General features: G+C 41.0%; 1 protein-coding gene across 2 annotated transcripts in view; it reads left to right on the top strand.

Moving 5' to 3' along the window:
- Window positions 1–22,675, top strand: part of lrp5 (low density lipoprotein receptor-related protein 5) — a 101,976-nt gene that overhangs the window by 47,304 nt on the left and 31,997 nt on the right. For both annotated transcript variants that reach the window (XM_037106972.1, XM_037106973.1), the window contains 4 exons: window positions 4,057–4,145; window positions 4,231–4,449; window positions 5,264–5,352; window positions 5,839–6,010. In XM_037106972.1, the coding sequence (XP_036962867.1) occupies window positions 4,057–4,145; window positions 4,231–4,449; window positions 5,264–5,352; window positions 5,839–6,010 (569 nt within the window). The remainder of the gene's footprint in view (window positions 1–4,056; window positions 4,146–4,230; window positions 4,450–5,263; window positions 5,353–5,838; window positions 6,011–22,675) is intronic.

Below are 22,675 nucleotides of genomic sequence, written 5' to 3'. Positions count from 1 at the left end.
GATGATGGGAATGGCTGAGATTTAGATGGATGTGAAGAGGAGCTTCTTCTGCTGAGCTCAGACCTGGGGTGCTGTAGGTGACTGGGGTAAAGGGTTGCAGGGATTCAATTTGAAATGACAACAGCAGCAGAGATAACACATCTAAAGTTTGTCAGCAATGATATGATTGTTGTAAGCAGATAAAATAATAATCTTATTGCTAATACTGAAGAGTAAATTCCCATAGTCAACTTATTATGACTGAAACAGTGGGCGGGGGTCAGAAACACAGTATATTGCCTGCACGAAGGGGTTTCATGATTCTCCAAATCCTCGATTTGATTTGGTTTTTGATTTTAAGGTCACGGTTTGATTTGATTCTCGATTTTTAAGTAATTAATTTTTTTAAAGCACAGGCTGCTATGCCATTTTTTAGACTAGACTTCTATGCAATATAATATCTGACCTTTGTTAGCAATGTACCAAACTACATTGTCAAATTTCAAACATTTATTAACAACATAATGTAACAATAACTTTTCAGGAATAGGCGATATGCGAGGTGTGTGTACGTAAGGGCAGGAACATACTAGCCCAACCGTTGGACATCTGAATCATTTGGAGAGACACGGACGAGGTCGGGAACAAACATGTTTGGTGTGTTCAGCTGCGTTGGAAGCTTTGGGAGCCGTTCGGACATTGTCTGCGCCGATTCAACCTACGAAGTCTGAGGAGGTGGGCTGTCCGCTGTCTGAGCCATTGGATTCTCTGACTGGCGGTGTGCTAGCGAATCAGCACAGTGTGTGGGAGGGGCGGAATACTGTGTGTGCACTGGTTTTCTACGCACAAATTTTGACTTCCGTCATTTCTTGTTTTCATGTTTTGGAGTACTAGCACCGGACTAGCTGTTATTATGTCTGTTCAGGACGAATTAATCTGTGCTGGTTTGGTAATGCCTCGCTGCATGTTTAGTATGCAGCTGTTTTTGTCTGAAACAGTTAAGTTTCGTTTTGATTCAAAGTAAAGAGTTGTGTGCATAAACCTCTAGTCCAGTGTCTTTAACGCTAGAGCCACCCGCTTATCGCATCTTGCACAAGCGCAGAATGTACATACTACTGTGGAGCTGGCAGCAGGTTGAAGCGGTGTGTTCAGTGCAACTTTTCTGCCAAACGGGTCAGACAAGAGGGAACAGAGTGGTCCGAGAATGGTCGGATAAGGCAGTTGGATGTCTGGGCGGTGTGTGGGGGCCTTAACACATGAAGGGGGTTCACCCTGAAGGTAAACATAAACTTCGGCCCTGGAGGAAATCATCACCCCTGATCTTACCGACCACGGTCCAGGAGCCGAACAGGAATGGTGTAACACCATGCAGACTCTGAAGGCACTTCTGAACAAGAAGAAGAGGGCTTTCAGGTCTGGAGACAGAGAGGAGCAGAGGAGAGTGCAGCACAAACTCAGAGAGATGCTGAGGACATGTAAGGATAGCTACAGGAGGAAGCTGGAGGCCAAACTCCAACAGAACAGTGTGAGAGATGTGTGGACGGGAATGAAGAACATCACAGGGATGAAGGGGAAAGACAGGCAGACATCAGGGAGCTTGGATAGAGCGAACCAGTTCAACAAGTTCTTTAACAGGTTTAGCTCATCTCCTGGCACCCCTCCGACACCCCCAGCCCCCCACACACCCACACGGTCCCAAATGGCTCGACCGTCCCCCCAGCACTCTCCTGTGCAGCATCTCCCCATTTGCCCCCTCCTCCCCCTCCTCCACTGAAGACATCTGCATCAACTCCAGCCCAACAGTGACTCCAGGCCAGGTAAAGAGGCAGCTAGAAAGACTACATCAGCAAAAGGCTGCAGGCCCTGACGGCATCACACCGAGGATCCTGAAGACCTGTGCCAGCCAGCTGTCTCCTGTACTGGGACATCTGTACAACCTGAGTCTGAGTCAGGAGAAGGTCCTGATGCTGTGGAAAAAGTCCTGCTTGGTTCCAGTCCCCAAGAAGTCAAGGCCATCCGACCCAGCAGACTACAGACCAGTCACTCTCACATCTCATGTGATGAAGGTCCTGGAGAGACTGGTCTCAGCCCAGCTGAGGCCACATGTGAGGAAGGAGGAGCCCATATGCATCTGGATGGTAGAGGAGGCACTGTGAGGATCACATTCCTTGATTTCTCAAGTGCTTTTAACACCATTCAACCTCTGCTACTGGGTGAGAAGCAGCAGGTGATGGGAGTGGATGACACAATGAGCTCCTGGATTACTGACTTCTTGACAGGCAGGCCACAGTTTGTCCGTCTGGGCAGTGTCCTGTCTGATGTGGTGGTCCGTGATACAGGAGCTCCGCAGGGAACTGTGCTTTCGCCCTTCCTCTTCACCTTATACACCACTGACTTTCAGCACAACTCTGAGTCATGTCACCTGCAGAAATTTTCTGACGACTCAGCTGTTGTCGGGTGTATAAGGGAAGGAGAGGAGGGTGAGTAAAGGACACTGGTAGACGGCTTTGTAGAGTGGTACGAACAGAATCGTCTGAGGCTGAATGTCGACAAGACCAGAGAAATGGTGATCAACTTTGGGAGGAAGAAGATGCCTTCACAGCCACTACAGATCAGAGGGGAGGTGGTCGTAGAGGTGGAGGACTACAAATACCTCGGAGTGGTGATTGACAACAGACTGGACTGGAAATCTAATACCGAGGCTGTGTACAGGAAGGGGATGAGCAGACTCTGTTTCCTGAGGAAGCTGAGTTCCTTCAAAGTGTGCAGTAAGATGTTGGAGATCTTTTACCAGTCTGTTGTTGCTAGCGTCATTTTCTTTGCTGCGGTGTGTTGAGGCAGCAGCATCAGAGCCAGCGACACTAACAGACTTATAACAGATAAAATTCTCAGGTTGGAGTCTTTTGAGACTGTGGTGGAGAGAATAAACTGTTATCTATTGTGGACAATGATCAGCACCCTCTCCATCACACAGCAGACAGACAGCGGAGCACCTTCTCTCACAGACTGCTCCAGCTCCGCTGTCGATAGATACAGGAAATCTTTCCTGCCACATGCCATCACACTGTACAGTAACAGCTAAAACTCTGGTCATAGCACAAAGTCTATACGCACTTCGGTTTTTACACACTCTGTTCACTGCACCTCGTGGTTTATCTTGCACCACAATTACTCTGCTTATTTAAACACTTATACATTTTGTAAATTTATGTACATCACTTTTTTTATATTTCGATTTGATATGTCTAGGTTGTTCCTCCTATTTCTACATTGCTACACTGAAATTTCCCAACTATCTATCTATCGTTTGACTGGTTGTAGCTAATAGCTACTGGCCTAGCTAGTAGCTAAGTTAAAGGAGGTTGACTCGCAGCACTTAAACACGTGTGTTTTTTTCTGCTTGGCAAGCCGACCGAACGTGACATGGAGGTGTGGCAGCATCGACGACTCCATTTTTTAATTCAAAGTTCGAGATTGTCACTTAATTTAGGTCGATTTCGATTTAAAATCGAAATCGTGACACCCTTACCTGCAATGTGTTGTCGGCTCTATCAGGGGTTAGAGGGCGATCAGATTTCATTTATTTGGTAGTTTTTCCTTGATCTTTGAGATTTATTTCATGAGTAAGTGGGCTGTGTAGTTATATGGAATAAACAAAAACATTTCTCTGCAGTACATTTATATTGTTTTATGACTATTTTATTTAAATGAATGATTAGTTTTTTGAAGTGGGGTCATATAAAGTACATATCTGTAGTCGGTCTGTTCCCTACCGTAATCACCGATCAGTGCGTAGCTGAACTATCTAAATTGTACTAAGGTTATTTCCATCACTGGTTGTTCAAACCATATTGGTTGACCCCTAGGCTGTTCAGATTATATGCATTTTGGATAATGTATATAAAAGAAAAAGGCACCTCTACAGTGGTGTTTATATGCAGTAAATCCATGAGACCAAAGTAGGACCAGCTGTCCCAGAGCCAAATCAGCTCTGTCACAAATCCTCCAGTGAGCACTTTTGACTGCAAATGCTATTAACAATATTAACAATAAGTGAAACTTGTCTGGTATGTTTAGGAGCTGAGCAGGTTCTGCTGTTGGCTCGACGAACTGACCTGAGGAGAATCTCACTTGACCTGCCAGATTTCACTGACATAGTGCTACAGGTAAACACATATGCGCACGCACGCATGCACACCCCCGCCCACACACACACATCATGTATTCATCATTGTTCCACTACTCATGCAGGTTGATGACATTCGCCATGCTATAGCTATAGATTATGACCCAGTTGAGGGTTACGTTTATTGGACGGATGATGAGGTTCGGGCCATCCGCCGATCCCACATTGATGGCAGCAATGCCATGATGTTGGTCACCACAGAGATCAACCACCCAGATGGCATTGCTGTGGACTGGGTGGCCAGAAACCTGTACTGGACTGACACTGGCACCGACCGAATTGAGGTACATCTGAGACTTAACATTCACTTTACATTTTATTGTGTAACAGGTTGTCTATGTGTAAATGCAGTTTGAATGCTTGTCTCATTGAAACATCACCTGCTTTATGGAATTTGGAAACCGTTGGTCGAATCCCTTACTGCGAATATTTGCAGTACTGACTGCTGCCTGTCCAATGGCATTCCTGTCCATTATTTGATATTGCCTGATTATTGTGAATGTAGCCCCATTTCAATGGATTCCGAAGAAGTATTAATGTATTAATGTACATGAGCAAACCAGACCATCAGTGAGAAGAGTTCTACATGCATATTATAGTCATTCTTACTGCCTGTCACCAGGTCAGTCTCAAACTTACCTGGGTTGAATAAGTCCAAAAGTGATGGACTGCTGAGGATAAGTTGAGAAAAGAAGCTGCTCTGTGATCATCAAATTACAGTTATTATTCTTACAAAGTCACATATACATGCATAACTTCATCGCCATTGACCTTGCAAACATTATTTAGTATTTATTTAAGAAAAGAAAAACTGCATTAAAAAATGCTTTGCCTTTTCCTACATTCTTTTCCAAAACAAATGCGTAAGCTGGGTTGATCAAGATCTCACGGCTTTTGTCCACAGGGGGCACCAGAGTCAGCAAAATGAAAATTCTTTGTAGATGCTTTGATAAGAAAAACATTTTGATGAACAGTTTGTATAGAAATTATCAGTGTAATACTTTAATCAATTGTATTGTAATATTGAATTGTGTAATGTAGTATTCTATATAATATAATATGAAGTTACAAAGGAATATATAACATTCCACCATACAGGTTACCAGGCTCAATGGAACCTCTCGGAAAATTTTGATATCGGAGAACCTGGATGAACCCAGAGCCATTGTCCTGGACCCTGTTAATGGGTAGGTTTTACTGTGTGTATGTGTGCGTGTGTGTGCAAATTGGAGTTAACTCACGAGCAGGGCCGCAGATGCCCTTACAACGATCTGGGGATTTTTCCGACAATTACAGGTGAATGCTTATATGGCTATCTTACAGGTTGAATTCAGAATTCTTAAAGCCTCAATACATTAATTTTTTTTTAAATATATTGACTAAAATACCAACAAATCCACTCACAAATTCTGAATACCCTTAGGCCAGCTTCAATGCCATTGTAGAACTTTTTTGGAGCATTTAAAGGTACATGTTGTTAAGTGAGAAATAAATACATAATTTACATATAAAAAATCCAATATTTCATGAAGTTGTGCAGGAAAAAAGGCAACATCAGAGAGGGAAAATGCCTGGCCTTACCAAGCAACAACAATTTTCAATGTGCGTAATGTATGATTTCTGTGTGACTGTAAACAATCCACATCTTCTTTGGTTGCCTCTGTCTCTCTAAGCTACATGTACTGGACTGACTGGGGTGAACATCCAAAAATCGAGAGGGCTAACCTTGATGGAATGGACCGGGTGGTTCTACTCAACAGCTCTCTTGGCTGGCCCAATGGATTGGCTCTAGATTATGCAGCAGGAAAACTATACTGGGGAGACGCTAAAACTGACAAGATAGAGGTATGTCTAATAGCATTCTATACAAGTTCAATATATGGCTACACTTGCTCCAACTGGGACACAACTGAAGCACAAGACAGAAAGGAAAGGGAGATATCAGAAAAAGATAAAGTGGAATGAGGAGAAATTATATGTATGTGCATGCATGTGTGTTTTAATCTTGATGTAAGGAGAATTATGTAGTAAGTTATGTAATTATGTAAGTGTTAAAGAAACCAGAATATGTTTTATATTTTATATTCTCCAAAGTAGTCACCTTTTGCTTTGTTGACAGCGCTGCATACTTCAATCAGCTTCATGAGGTAGTCAGCTGGAATGGTTTTCTACAGTCTTGAAGGAGCTCCCAGAGGTGCTGAGCACTTGTTGGCTGTCTAGCCTTCACTCTGTGGTCCAACTCATCCCAAACCATCTCAATTAGGTTTAGGTCAGGTAATTGTGGGGCCAGGTCATCTGACGCAGCACTCCGTCACTCTTCTTCTTGGTCAAATAGATAATACATAACCTAGAGGTGTATTTGGGGTCATTGTCCTGTTGAAAAACAAAGGTGGTCCCACTAAGCGCACACCAGATGGGATGCCACGATGTTGCAGAATGCTGTGGTAGCCATGTGGGTTAAGTGTGACTTGAATAAATCACCAACAGTAGCCCCATTCACACGGCCCTCCGAATGCAGAGATCCTGCACCAATTCTCCGCATTCTACTCTTTGTGAAAGTTTCAGATGCATTAGGGGTGAACTACACCTGATTGAATAGATAAGCCAGACCAGCTCTGCAAAGTCGGCTTATCCATTCAAACAGGTATGGGATGGCATGTTGCTGCAGAATGCTGTGGTGGCGATGCTGGTTAAGTGTACCTTGAATAAATCACCAACAGTAGCCCCATTCACATGGCCCTCCTAATGCAGAGATACTGCGCCAATTCCCTGCATTCTCAGACGCATGAAGGGTGAACCATACCTGTTTGAATGGATTAGCCGATGGCGCATAGCAGGTCTGGCTTATCCATTCACCAATCTGATGGTGTTTACAGTGTGATAACTAAACAGGTGGCAATACAGTTGTTGTTACAATGCATTGTATATTATGGATAAAAAAAACAAATGAATACATCTGATGTTGAGATGTGTCTGCTACTTGAACTTAAGCAATTATGTGGGCTCTAATATGAGGTGCAGTTAATTTGCAGTTTCTAAGGCTGGTAACTCTAATGAACTTAGACTCTGCAGTAGGGATGCAACGGTATGAAAATTTCACACCACGGTAATAATGACCAAAATTATTGTGGTTAATGGTATACAGCGGTATTTTTAAAATGTCTTCAAAATGTTGAAAAAAACACTGATACACTGATACATTTAAATAATTTCACCAAGATTTACATTTAAATTGATTTATTGTATATCAAAATAGTCAAAAACACAAAATCAACATTGAATAAGTACAAAAGAATGTATCAAAACTGTGCAAAATAGGTAAGTGGCTTTTTGTGATATGGCAGCCTGTTTTTGAAACGTGTCCTTTAATGTCTGCCTTACAGAGGTAGAATGAGACATAGTGGCAGCAGCACTCGATTGGCCAGCAGACCCTCTCTGTGAAAAAAAATGAATAGACAATGTCATTATTAATTATTACTGTTATTGTTACTAAATACTAAGGGTGCAACCAACAGATCACAAAACTCACAATTAAGATCATATCACTTTTGTTAAAAAAAGGTTGGATACTTTTTTAGATCAAAACAAAAATTATTATTGTTAAATGAATTAAGAATACCCTATTTTGGCTCTTATATCTATCTAGACACTTGTTATATTCATCATTTTATATTATTCTTTATATAGTCTATGCTACAAATAATCCACAAGTGTTTTTACATATATAGTGTTATATATTTCTGATATAACTGGCTGGATATTGGCTGTCTGTCTCTTTGTCTGCCTGCTTGTCAATGGACATGGTCGATCTGATTGGTCAAATGGCTGCTGAGCTACGGTCAGTTTGCGTTCACTAACTCAGTCCACCCAGTATGTGTTTGTTTCAAATCCTCCTCACTGCAGCTCTGCATCAAGATTTGAGGAATTATTAGTTAAACTTTAAAAAGTGAAATCTTCAATTAATATGTACTTCAGATAACGTGCCAAATCATGGATCAACTTCGTTCAGTTATACCACCATCTGGTCAGTTTACAGTAGTGACACCAGCAAATTAGACATGCACATACATCATGCACACAAGCTTAAGGTTAATTTACTGTGCATTTGCTGAACAGTTGAGGGTGATGGTCATAAAGTGAAAGTAAGTAATTTGGATGTGTTGCCGCTTCTCGCAACAACAAGTTCATGTTGCACGTTGCACGCTGCGCATGCGCCGCAAGTTTTCCACACCATGGTTATTGACCGCAGCAGTTACCATGGTAATTAAAACTTAAAAGGTAACCTCCACCATCTGGAATTTTACCGTGGTTTACCATGACACTGGTAACTGTTACATCTCTACTCTGCAGCAGAGGTAACTCTTGGTCTTCCTCTGCTAGGGTGGTACTCATTAGAGCCTATTTTATCAAAGGGTTTGATGGATTTTGCGACTGCACTTCAGGATACATTCGAAGTTCAATGAATCAAGGTTGAAATTTTCTGTATTTATTCACCTTCATGTCTTAAAGTAATGATGGACTGTCGTTTCTCTTTACCTATCTGAGTGGTTCTTGCTATTATATGTATTGGAACAGCACGAAAGACAAAAGAAAATCATAGCATACACATTAGAGGGCATCAGACTAGGCTAGCCTGAAAGTGTTTTTTTAGTTGCACCTTGAAGGAAGCAACACAAGTCCGAATGTAATAAAAGCATGTATATGGGTCTCAACAATGGCATGGGAAAGTGAAGGGCTGAGTGTGGAGATGTTCTTAAGGCTGAAAAAAGGCTGTAATGTGTTTGATGTATGCATGAAAGCAGAGGCTGGAGTCTAAAATAACACCCAGATTTTTGACCTCAGCAACAGGTAATATGATGAAACTAGGGATGGACTGTGTAGAGTGAGAGATTTTGTGAAGGGTATTTTGTTGTGGTAACCAGAGTAACCAGCAGCTAAAAACAGGTCATTGATAATCTTAGTAATGGCAGTCTCTGTGGTGGAGTAATTGAGTACTTTTATCCCAGATGTCAGCGCTCACACCATGTTGTTACAAGAGTACAAGTACTCTACATAGTGGACATTGTCGGGAGGAATCCTCCATTCAGGCTGTTGAGGCAGGACAGTAACTGATGGAATATGTCTGACCACATTGCTGTCATCCATGAAAAAAACAGCAGTGTAAGATTGATGGTGATTGTGATCATCAGTGCTGCAGCTGTTTAAGTGCATGTGTTTTGGGATCTGTATGTTTATTATTTTTCCTGACTGTTGCAACATGAATGTGGGTGCACAAATAACAGAGATGATATTCTTTCTCAATTGATTATGTGTTGATTCTGCTTCAAGATGTTAATTTATTTGCAGTGTCTTGCTCTTCTGTATTTGTAGAGTAATGTTACCATCTCTGTAATTTGGTGGTTGTCGGGCCATAATCGGAAAAGTTTACCAATGTGAACATATTTTGATTGAAGGAGAGAAAAGAAGACAGGAGACTAGAACAAATGCGTGAATGCCTGAGATTTCTGGCTGAATGCTTACCAAATGAAAATAGGTGGCTGCTCTTCGCCATCCCCCACCCCACCCTCTGTCAGGGTGAAAGGACCCAGCTCAAAAGGCTTTTTTTCACATTTCAGCCTTTTTTTTTATCCTGGTGAAAGGAAATTGCTGCTGAGTGTGAAGACATTTTCATTGTACGTCATCTTCATGTGTATGTGTGTTTGAATGTGGTCTCATTTTGTTAGTGTCTTTTATTACACACATGCATTAGGCTAAGACTGACAACCACTGTAAGAATTTAAGCAATTACAATATAGAAGAGTAGATAAGCAGTTGAGTTGAAGGAGGATTCTTATTTTTTGTATCTGTAGCCCCTACTTCTAGCCCCCCTTGATTGGACTATTGCCATCTTTAATCTTGGACTTCATTTTGATCTCAAGTACATATCCATAACATTTTCTGACTATATCTTGCACGGTTGTAACGCTGTCATGCTGACAGAAGTCTGCCCTCAGACAGACAGACAGGCAGGCAGATGGGCAGGCAGACAGACAGACAGACAGACAGATAGATAGATAGATAGATAGATAGACAGATAGAGATACATACCTAAGTATGCCAAACCGCTTCTGTGTTGGTTCCTATTGCAAAATATGTTTCCAGGAACACATTTTTGCAAAGATGACAGACACACAGACTCATAAACTCATAACATAATTAGCAAATGTTCATTTTATGAAGGTAAAAGATTATGTTTAATGTGCATAAATGAAAACCTAGAGATTCACAACAATGTGTGTTAATGTAATGTGATGTGTAGTGTCCACTGGCCAGGATAGTCTGCATCAAATACGCACAAAACTGAACTCAACATCATTTAATAGGATTTTCCTACAGTTAATGGTGTGACTAAAGATTTTTTAACTATTGATGCATCTATTTATCAATCAGTACATTAATTATTTACTTTGATATACATACAGATATTTGTTTACTGTAATATCAGTACATATATTAGACATATTATAGTATTATACATGTATGGATTGCACCAATACTTCAGACAATGTTGTGTGTTTGTGTGTGTGTGTTTGTCCAAACCTGCCAAACAGCTGAAACTGAACAGCGCCAGCATTTTACCTTTTAAGAAAGAAAGAGAGAGAGAAGAGAGAGAATGAAAAATGACTGAGGACTTGATCTAAGAGCACTGAGAAATGCTCTCTCTCTGTCTCTCTCTCTCTCTCTTTCTCTCTCCTTCTCTCTTTGTGTTTTCAAGTCTTTTTAAAGAAATCTGAACCCTCCTCTGCAACCTCCCACTCCTCCCCCTTGCCTGTGAAAAAACCTCTGAAGTTACAGCGTAGTCACCCTCCTTTTGAAATGGAATGTGTGTGTGTGTGTGTGTGTGTGTGCGCGTGCGTGTGTGTGAAAGAGAGAGAGAGAGTGTAAGCTGCTTTGACTGATGTGTTTCTTTGCTCTGCACACACACAAAACGGCTGCTTTGTTGTGATTATGCAGATTGACTATACATAGCACCATTCAATCACACCGCAGAGCCATATGGTAACAGCTTGTGACTGTCTGTTTTTGTATTGTGTATATGGTGGAATTTCCCCTGCTTAAGGCCATGCACCTTGTTTCAATAGTAAATCTCCCTGGCCCGTGTCTGTTCAGCAAAACGTGCAAAGTCTCTTCAACACCAAGTGAAATAGTAGAGTGTGCAACAAGAGGTTCAGGTAAATTATGGAGAACATTTACAGTTTCAGTTTCCATGCTGTTTTTTTGGTTCCTTATTTTTTATGGTTCCACCTGAGCTGAACCGATACTAAAAGATGGAGGTAAAATACTCAAGACCACTGATCAGATCAGAGCAAATCACAGCAACTTTAAGAGTCCTAAGTCAGTGATATAGACTCATCTAGGCCATGCTGTGTCTTGCATAGCCTGCATGTCCTCTTTATCTCTCTATAAAAGCAAGGAATCTCTGTCTGTCTGTGTGTGTGTGTTGGTCTGTGTGAGTGTGCCTCAAATATCTCTGCAGATCAGAATCAGACTGACCTGAGATTTTCAACATGGCTGCTCCTTGTTTTAAGGGTGTGCAACGTCGGATTTGTTTGGACTACAACGATACAAAGATTATTTCATAAATGCTTTACCAATTCCACCAGCATTGTCAACCGCAGTTACCATGGCCACGTGTGCACCAGAGCCAATCACTGCACACCATAGCCACGTGCGCACCAGAGCCAATCATGGCAGAGCCCACTTCCACAACATACCTTAAGAAACAAGCGAATTTATAACTGCAGCAGTGTGAGCTGCCGGCGGTTTGGCCCCGTTCAGTGCATCTAAACGGACTGTTGTGGATTAATGAGACTAAATGAGTCCGGACCGAGTCCGTTCGGGACTGAGGAGATCCGGATACGTGCGGACAGCAAACTGGAATCGGAATTTGTGGATGTTGGTGTGTAGCTAGCTGCTAGTCCATCCCCACCCCCACCTCCTGACTGCTGGCACGTCCAAAACTGGACTTGCGATAACTAATGTCCGCCACGCTTATTCGCAAACATTGCCATCACGTTTGCTTTGTGTCTGGTGCAGGAAGAAATGGTAAAAACGGCCTTTTGTCATGAAAGTGTCCGCAACCGGGAAGTGTTTTTAAGCAAGAAGACGCGTTCCTATTGGTGGAAAAGGGCACCAATCCAACCAATCACAAAATTATATGGCAAGTTGTGGGAGGGTTGGCAGCGGAAGATTGACAGCAGCAGTGACGGTGACAGAGACAGGGAGTTTTGAGAGTTAAGAGATTTGTGAATTAAAGCGTGTTTTGAGTGTATAGTTAGTGTGTTATGTATTGTTCGGTGTAGTGTGTTTAGTGTGTAGTTTAGTCGTTTTTTTGTTTTGTGAGTCAAAACAATGAGGAGACTGCTGAATGTTGAGCAGGCAGGGAAGAGCTGAGAGAGGCAAACTAAAACTCTATTTGTCCACCAAAATTATGATAATGATATTAACAGAGGCTTACTTGTCTCTCCCTCGGTTGTCCTGCATTGGAATACCTGCTATACCAACAGGTATGGCAGGTATTCTAGCTAGGATACATGCCTTGTGTGTAGAATTGAATGTCAACTGAATTAAACTTTTATCGCTTTGTTGTTATGATTGCTCTGCAGCATATTTCTGTATTTGCTGGTGTTGGCATTTGAAGACATCGTCTTTAGCTTATCTTTAAATGGGCTGTCATGAGAAACATTTGGAAAATATAGCCATCAAAATCAGAATACCAGTAAACAGGTGGTTGGTATTTAACATTACACTATCAAGACTATGTAGCTAGAATGTGTTAGCTATGTAAATATTGGCATATGAGTGCATCAGGACATTTGGTGTGCAGAACATCCCTTTAACATATGAATAGGAGACAGGCATGAGGGAAAAACTCTCACTTTATCTTCAAATGTAACATAGATGTTGACATAACAATCCAGACTTTATTTCTATCAACACCAGTGAAGATGAGAAGTTTTGCTCAAATCTGCATTGCCTTTGATAGCTGCCTGGCAAATGATGCATAGTTAGATGAATCAATTAGATAAAAGATTGAATTTAAGTTTTGTGTGGATATAGGCCTGTGAGCGGCTATGCAGTGCACTGATGCTTTATTCCCTGTGAAGGCCGTGAAAGACGATTTGAGATGGCTTTGTGAAATGGGGGAGCCTCTCTTTAAAACACTGGCAGAAGTTATAATAGAGCAGGCGGCCAAGGACAGGCAAAAACACATATAAATTCCAGCTTCCTGGCAGGCAGTAATCAAACTGTTTTCTGTCACACGTTTATCCAACAAACTACAGATACTTGATTATTATGTGTAACTGAGATTAGTCCTGCTATTACTACAACTAAGTGTGATTCACCACTTTGTTATATACTATGGATTATATATATAATATATATAATAGCAAGAATGACACTCAGTAGAGCGCAAAACTACACCAAGAACCAACAGTCCCCTTTGATTCAATCAAGCTTAATCTAGCATCAGACTCCATAGCCCTGTATCACACTACATTTTAAACACCCATGGCTGTTTATCTATAATTTAAGATTACTAAAACTAGGATCTGCATTAAACTGTTCTCAATCATATACACAAGCACCCTTAGTACGCCTGATTTTTTTCATCGATCCATGCATTATTCCCTGAGAAATTAATATAAATGTTGAAAAATGCCCACAACATCCCATTATCTGTAACCGCACCATAAGTTAATGGTGGCTGTTCTGTGCTGAGACTCATCCTTCATCCAAGTTTAGTGGAGATCTTTTCAGAAGATTTTGTGTTGTCCTGCTGACAAACCAACATACATGGGTGAAAGATAACTTCTTAAGTGGAGGTAATAATAATTTACTCGTATTAAAAACTATTTACAAAGCACTTTGACGGACAAAGCCTTGAACGAGTTCTGAGAAGTCAACATTGACTGTCTGAAGTTTTAATCTAAATTCCCAAAAGAATTTATGTGCACACTATATCTTAATGAGTTCAATGTTTTTGAAATTTGACAGCTGACATTCTCTAGAGTCATCAAGTCACTCAAGTCTTCTTGGGTTTCAATGATATTTTGCACAGAGTTTTTTTGTAACATGCATTGACATAGGATTGTTATTGTGGCGTTTTTCTGTGGAAGGTAGCAAGGCTGGATTATATATATAATGGACTGGGCAAGTGCCCAGGGGTTGCAATGATTGACAACCAGTGCGAGGCACCTCATGAGACAAGCTTTAACTATGTTTTATGTAAATGTTTGTATTATTCACTGGAAATTGTTGAAAGACCATACATTACTCATTTATTAATATTATTTTTTTTAAAAGTAACAACAATAACTAGAACTGCAAGCAGTTATGAATGGGGGCCAACAGGTCCAGCTGAAGAGTGCATGTGCCAAGTTTCACGCAGACTGGACAAAATCCCAAGGGGGAGTTCGAAGAAGTAGGTTTTCCATTTTTTGCGATTTAACGAAAAATCTATCTTGGCAGAAGTGGGCGTGGCCATTGCAAAGTGATTCAGCTCCATTCAGGGAATCTGGGGATACAAGGTTTTTGAATGTGTGACATAGGGTGTGGGAGTTACAGGCAAAAAGGTGTTGGCCTAGGTTATAGCGCCCCCTGCCGGTGGATATATGTAGTTTTTTGTGTCTGAGATATTTGCAGGAGCCTGGACCAACCCTCCAAATTGCACCGCCCTCCCTTGCACGGTTTAGCCTGCAGCACCACTTTTAACCGCAGAAAAATGAAAATAAAAATCCTTACAATTACAATTGGGGTTCCTAGGAAACGCGTATGCTTGCATATGCGTTCCCTCGGCCCCTCGGGCTTGGCCCCCTATAAATCCTTACAATTACAATAGGGCTCCTAGCACCGCTGGTCCAAGAAACGTGTATGCTTGCCTACGCGTTCCCTCAAGCTTGGCCCCCTAATAAATCACGACAACAGCTCTCCTGCAGCTGGTGCACTCCTTGAACAAAATGTGGGCATTAACCCCAGCCAGGTCGAGGATGTTATAGAAGACCACCACTGGCCATCTTTCTGCCTTTGACGGAGTACGCCCTCACCATCTGGTCTGGGACATCCATGCCATACTTGATGTTGTTGTAGTACCACACAGACTCTGGTTTTGCCTTCGCCCCACTAATGGTGCCCACACCTGTGTGCATGGTGCACGGGGTACAGATATTCTTCCTCAGCTTTCCCTGCTACACAGTCAGAGTCGCATCACTTCAGCACCTTAGTGTTCAACAGCTCCGCTTACTGTTTCACGGCGGGGGAACTCACGTTTTTGTTTGCCCATGGTGCCAACCAGGCTATATAATACAACAATATAATAATTCACTCACAAGTAAATTCACAAAGAAGCACAGCTGGAGACCGCTAATAAAGTTAGAGACAAGAGTGACAATGAAACCCCGCAAAATGATGTGGGGTCAATATGACCGCTTATGGCCGAAATAGGTAAAACATAACATATTTTATATATGTATATATATATATATATATATATATATATATATATATATATATATATATATATATATATATATATATATATATATATATATATAAAACCCTTTTTTAAATTAAAATACAGACACTTTCAGGAGAAGTCATGTAACAGCAGTACTGCATGTTTTCATTCAACAAAGTTATTGCACATATAAATTTGAAAACGGTCAAAATGACTGTCTTGGCCATTCTAGTGCTGGGTACTCTTTTTGTGGTTCTTGGTGCTTTAGCAATATTGTTGTTGTTGTTGATTAATTCTGAAAAAAACAGCCCAAAATTTTATGCAAGACCATGTCTAGGAACGGGGTGCTGCAGCTTCCAACTCATTTGGATGTAACTTTTAAAAGACATTGACTCAGGTAGTGATGCGCAGCAAAGCAGGCAGCGGTGAGAGAGATGATCCTCATTAACAAGATGCATTTTGCTTACGCAAAGAAATAAATCAGTTTAAACTAGATATTTATATGCCACAAAACAATCGAGTGAGAGGGAGAGAGAGCGAGAGAGAGAATCTGAACAGGAAGACACAAAAAATCATGGCAACCAAAAGACAACAGAACACATGGTCACTGTTCGACAGGTGAGATCGAGACAGAGATGCACGAAAGAGCTTGGCAGCAAAAGATATGAGCTCCTGAAAAACTCTCTTTTTTGTGTGTGTGTGTGTGTGTGTGTGTGTGTGTTTTCACTTTAAAATGTCTGATTTACAATGCAAATTTACAGCATCAAGTGGTTGGAAGGCACACTCAACCACTTAAGTGAAGAAAATTGTCCAAATGCGCACATTTTTTTAGTAGCATCACGTGAGATGATTTACAATGCATGCAATTGTTCTGTGGGTTTTCAGAGGCCACTACGTCAGTACCGTATAGGACGGAAAAGCAGCACCAGATAATATATAAATGCTCCATTAAAATGTTATAATTCTCAATAATTTATTGGGTATAAGTCCAGGTCCAGGTGGGACAGCTTCTCGGAGATAGGAAGGAAGTCAGTCACAAGACTAAATGTAATGTGAAAAGAACTAAAGCATTACCTCACCCCTCAACATTTGTGCCTGAGTCCTGTCAGATTTTCCTCAGCAATGGTGCTTGCTTAGTTGTGTGTTCACCACGCAGCAAAGCCAGTTTGACTTTTTTTTGTGTTACTTACATGAGTATTCATTCCCCGCAAACAGTCAGATGACTTAAATGTACATTAGCTGTAAGCTAGCAAGGAACGACAGGCACAAAAGCTATGGATTTTCTGCGTGTTTAAAATCTCTTACTTTTTTCCCCCTCTGTGTTACATTCATAAACTCAGGTACATTTTTCCTTCATTTACCCTCAACATTTGACAACATAAACACCCTCCAGTGGGGGATCACAGATTGCTGCTGTGGTTAGGATGATAAATGGGAATGAAGATACAGTAAATCCACTATTCATCAGTGCAGAACCTGATGCGACTCCTGGTGTTTATTCTTCCTGTAGTTCTGGCTCTGCACCCGGCTCTCTCCCCCAGCCGAGAAACAGCTCTGCCCCCTTGCTCTGCCCAACTCTCCCCACTCAACACAAACATCTTTTGAGTTGTTTTGATGGAGAGACCCCAGGTGGCAGGAATTACACAGTATGTTTAAATTCATAAACAAAACAAAAACATTCTCTTTTTATTTGTGAAAAAATCTACATGACATGTGTTTGATACACTACAGCACAGATCATAGAAGATGTTACAACAAATCTTCAGATGAACTATTAATTACAGGACCTGTATATTTCACTATGCAATTTACAGATAGTTTCCCACACCTGAATATGACAAACCTATCCTACATGGATTAATACATGATCAGACACCATACTCTATATTATCCCATGCCATACACTGTACTACCCTATATCAATTGCCACATTCATCAACCTGCAGATTCGGAGTTTGGGAGGTTTTTCTTGTCATGACATGACCAATTCTGCCTCTGACACTGCTTTGACATGTTTCCATATATCTTGACTGAGCTCACAGTGTGACTAGATCTCAGGTTAGACAAGTAATAGAAACACTTGTTGCTCAGAGTTTCTACAATGTCCTGCCAGCTCTCCCTCCTCTGTGTTTCTTCCATCCTCTTTCACTTGTTCTGTCTCTGCTGTGTATGCTCCTCATTTCCTGCTACCACAGAGTGACAGTAGATTCATTTCTCGTTTCGTCTGGGAACTCAGCTGTTCCCCCACATCTGTGTGTTGTGGCTGATCTAATGTATCCCATTAGAATGATAATTCTGAGGTCTGATGTGCTGTGTTGGAGTGAGCAAGCAATGGCAGCTACGGGGCCAAAGCTGTATGGGTCTGTTTTCAGTGTATATGAGATACACAATAGATGGTCATGTCAACTTCTTTTCTATACAAGCTACACTGAACAAAAGTATAAACACAACACTTTTGTTTTTGCTTGCATTTTTCATGAGGTAAAGACTTCTTCTGTGCACACAAAACAATTATATATTATTACATTTTGAGCAATCTAATAATATTTAATATCATTATGCTGATAAAACAGCATCCTTAGTATAAAGGTGTTCCTTGGACTGGTCACATCTAAAGGTCACTCTAAAATGTGCTGTTTTATCACACTATTCAACATCACAGATGATGCAAGTTTTGCAGTATGTCCGACCATCCTCACATCCCTCAACCACTTGTAGGCCCACCATCCCAGGACCTCCACACTAGGCCTCTTCACTTGCATGAACACATAGAGACCAGTCACCTGGAGAGTTGATGCAATTAGTTGATTGCAGTTAGTTTGCAAATCCAAAGAATTCAGAAATCAGAAAATATCTCAGGAAAGAGGCCACTCTGACTCTGGCCTAGTTCCGCTCCAAATTTAAAGTCCTACTTGTACATTGCTTTTCACTGTCATCTTTCTTCTTGAAAAATGAAAATGTTCCAGATGGTGAAAACTGACACTTATTTCAGTGTCAACAAGGCATATTTCTTACTAAATATGGCTACAGTTAGCAGCAATTTGGTACTCTCCAAGAAATTGCGACATTTACTCACTGTGTTGATTTTGTTTATCTTGAGCATTGAATTTTTGTTGATTCACTTTACACTGGTCTGCTTGTTGCTTCCAGATATTGCATGCTTGTTATTGTTGAGCAGTTCCATTGATTACAATAAAGAGGAATAGGTCATGACTACGGTGTTACCACACCCACGATTCCAAATGTCAGTGTTTCCATCACCTTTGTGTAGCACAGCACCTTGCTGCCTTCACAGGAAATGGACTGAATTATTCAGCCTAAAATTTCAGCAACATAGCATTTATTGTGTCAACTCAGGAAAATTGGGGTTCTTATTCTTGGAACTCCCCTTGGAGGAAATTAAAAGTTTCTTCTTCTTGGAAGCTTTCATTTCTCCTGAGGGTGGGGGGCCTACGCTGTGTTATCACTGTGGACACAATTTTGCAAGAGGGATATTTTGCTGTCAGTCTTCTAACTGAGTACCTAATCAGGCAACAATGACAAGTTCTGTTTGAAGGAGTTTTCACATGCTTCCACTTCTTCTTACCTTTGAACAGTGCTGGAAATTTTTTTTTAAAGAAAAAGACCTTAGAAATTATAGATATTAGCATTTAAAAGTGACTGGTTGGAAGAAAGATACATTTACACCCACAGCCAAAAGCATCTTAAAGTCAAAATGTCACTCTGATGACAAAATGATACCCACTTGCATCATATGAATACACTTTCGGATCAGCAGCAACACACTAGTCTACTTTATATGAAACACTGCAGTCTTTCGTTTTCACTGTTTTTATTCAGTTCCACAGAAGGCATGTTTTCACAACAACCAAAAAATTAGATACTCAATTCAAAATTATTACATTACAGTAGTGTATTTTACAGTACAGTAAATTCAGCTAAAGCAAAATAAAACAAAAATAAAACGAACAATACACTACTGTAAACACAGAAAAACACAATTGTGCGCAAGTGGGCTTATGGATCCTGCCGTCTGTTGGGGTCTGGCCACAGGATCTCATCAACATCACAAGCAATGTCTTCTCTTGCTAAGCATCAGGGAAAATATCCCCTTGTGTGCTGAATCCATCCCTGGATTGACCTTACCTCACTGTCTCCGCAGGCCTCTTCCATTGCCTGCAGAAGAGGCATACGGGCATGGGGTTGGTGGTCATATACGCATCATCTCCAAGCGGAAAAAAATTCCTCTATAGGGTTTAGAAATGGCGAGTAAGGGGGCAAGTACACAACTTCGAATTGATCCTGGTTGGTGAACCAGTTCTGGACCAGAGCAACCCGATGGAAACTAACATTATTCCAGACAACAACAAACCTGGGCTGCTCTGGTCTATCGTGTACAACTGCATCATGAAGTGCATCTAGAAATGTGATTATGTGTTGCGCATCATAGGGACCCAGTTTGGCATGATGGTGCAGAACCTGTCGAAGACTTATGGCAGCACACAATGTGATATCTCCCCCGCGCTGCCCCGGGACGTGCACAATTGCCCTTTGGCCAATCATATTACGTGCCCGTTGACTGTTTTTGCTAAGGTTGAATCCAGCCTCGTCAATGTAAATACATTCATGAGGCTGGGTATCTCCATCCATGTCCAAGATTCTCTGTAACAAAAAATACATATTGTGGATGGCTTTACTCAAAGCACACAACTACACTACTACACAAACAGAACCGACCCACCCCACCACACAGGTAGTAGCTTTCTGAATGGATCTATGTGGCACTGATCCAGTGGTACATATTCAGCTGTTAGTGGACTGCACCCATTCTGTATTGTGAATGTAAATGACTGTAACACTTACCTGTACATATTCATGTCGAAGTTCCTTGACCCTGACACTGTTCCTCTCAAATGGGACCCTGTACAATTGCTTCATGGTCACGTTGTGCTTTACCAAGATGCGTCTGATAGTGGTAATGCTTACTCGATTTATGTTGTTGAATACATGCCTATCTGCAAGTATTTGTTGCTGTAGCTGGTGGAGACGGATTGCATTGTTTGCTCTTACTAGGTTCACTACGGCAAGTTCCTGCTGTTGGGTGAACAGGCTTTGAACTAAGTGTCTTATATATGAAATAGTGTGCAGTGTGCAGGGGCAAGTGTGTTACAGAATTGCAACTAAAGTGCAAAGCAACGCATTTGTTTAAGGTATGCTTACACTTTGTTTAAGGTATGGTAACAACAACTTAAAGCTATGTTACTTTGGATTAAGCATGTGTCTGTAGTGCTAAAGCAATGGGTAAAAACTGTAATGCATTACCAGTTGCTAAATATGTTTGATTTTGATCTTATTAATTTTTGGTAAAATACTAATTAGGGTAGGAATGTATAAAGTTGGACCAACCTCCTTGAACTCCACTCACCCTTTATGTCCTGCTGTGTTCCTCAAAATTGTTAAACATTTTGATATGAATGATTGTCACAACTGTGACAGTTGCTGTCAAAGGTCACTATTGGAGAAAACACTGTGAGCATTTAAGCCAGGCCGACCATTCACCTGTTGGCCATGCGGAATTTTGGGTGTGTTTGATTTAAGTCATGTAGCATGCTTGCTGGTTGGGGCATTAAATCGGTGATTAAGGTAGATACAGCCATTTATTTTGTATCTAAGCCAATGTACATTAATGCCTACCTTAATCTCGTCACATTTTGATTACACAACTATTCAAGAATTCAGAAGTCTTCCAAATGTAAAAATGACATAGCGTATCCGCAGTTGGTTGAAAGTTTTAGGGTCAGTGGTGAAACACTGTGCGACCCTCCTGTTTTCCCCATGATTCCATTCATCCTGTGTGTTTCATTATGTTTTTTAAATCTGTGAGCGTATGTGAACTGTTCTGAGATGGTCCGACTTCTCCCTGCGTGTCGGATGAGACCTTTGTTACTTTTCTGCTTGCTCTCTTTCTGTCTTTTTGTCTTTTTTCTCCACATGTCCATCAAGAAATTAGATGTTCTCACACCCAAAATGAGACAAGACGAGGGGAAAAAATCCCTCAGTGCATAATTCTTCCTGAAAAAGCCAGTGGAGAGAAAGAACAAGCAAGAGAGGAGGAGAGAGCAGAGAAAGAGCGTCTTTCTGCCATCTTTTCACTGGGATGGCCATGTCTAATTGTGTCACAGTGATAAATGAATGGGTTTTTTGTGGAGGGGTCAGGAACCTCCCTTGGATCAGAGGCCCATCAAAGTGAATGGTTTATTTTTTCTGTTTGAGAACTCCCCCCTTTCTGAATGGTTATTTAAATGAGTATTCCCTAGACAGATATCTGGATACATTTTGGCTCATCACAGCAACAGCACCAATTCTTCTTATTTGGCATATTTTGCTGTAGGTTTTATCTTCTGCTCATTGCAGCACAAATATGTGAGTTGCAGAGCCAAAAGTTGATAACAAAGGGAAATCAAATTGTGTGGAAAGAAAGAAAGAGAAGTTGTTTAATGAAGTAATTTGAAATCCATTGTCCCTGGCCAAACTCAATCCCCTTTACATTCACTTATTTCTCGGAGTGCTCTTGAATGTATTTGATGTTGTATGGATTATTTTCTCTGTGTGTGTGTGTGTTTGTGTGTTTCACTTTTAAGATAAAATTTCTCATTTTTGGCAGCGTTTCTTTACCATCCAGCCTGGCCTGATGTTGAGCTCAATATACTTCCATCTAGCTTGGTATTCAACAAAGTAAACAACGTATTGCATTCGGGCAGTATAATAATATAATAAAATTGTACCTTTGGTCTTGCTCCTGTCTAGATAATCAGGGTTATCTGCTTATCCCTCCCTGCAGTGTAAATAAAGAGATATACCAACCTCGACAGTAAATCAGTCTTCACTATCACAATTCTAAGTGTAGTACTAGTGATAACCATCTTGTTATATCTTTCTGTATCCCACTGTTAATTACTTTATTGTCTGTTACATACATTGTGTTCAGATGCTGAGTAATTAACACTCCCTGG

This window comes from Acanthopagrus latus, chromosome 8 (assembly GCF_904848185.1).
Source record: "Acanthopagrus latus isolate v.2019 chromosome 8, fAcaLat1.1, whole genome shotgun sequence".
Classification (NCBI taxonomy): domain Eukaryota; kingdom Metazoa; phylum Chordata; class Actinopteri; order Spariformes; family Sparidae; genus Acanthopagrus; species Acanthopagrus latus.
Note: the sequence above shows the minus strand (reverse complement) of the source record. Positions and strands in the feature narration are given on the sequence as shown.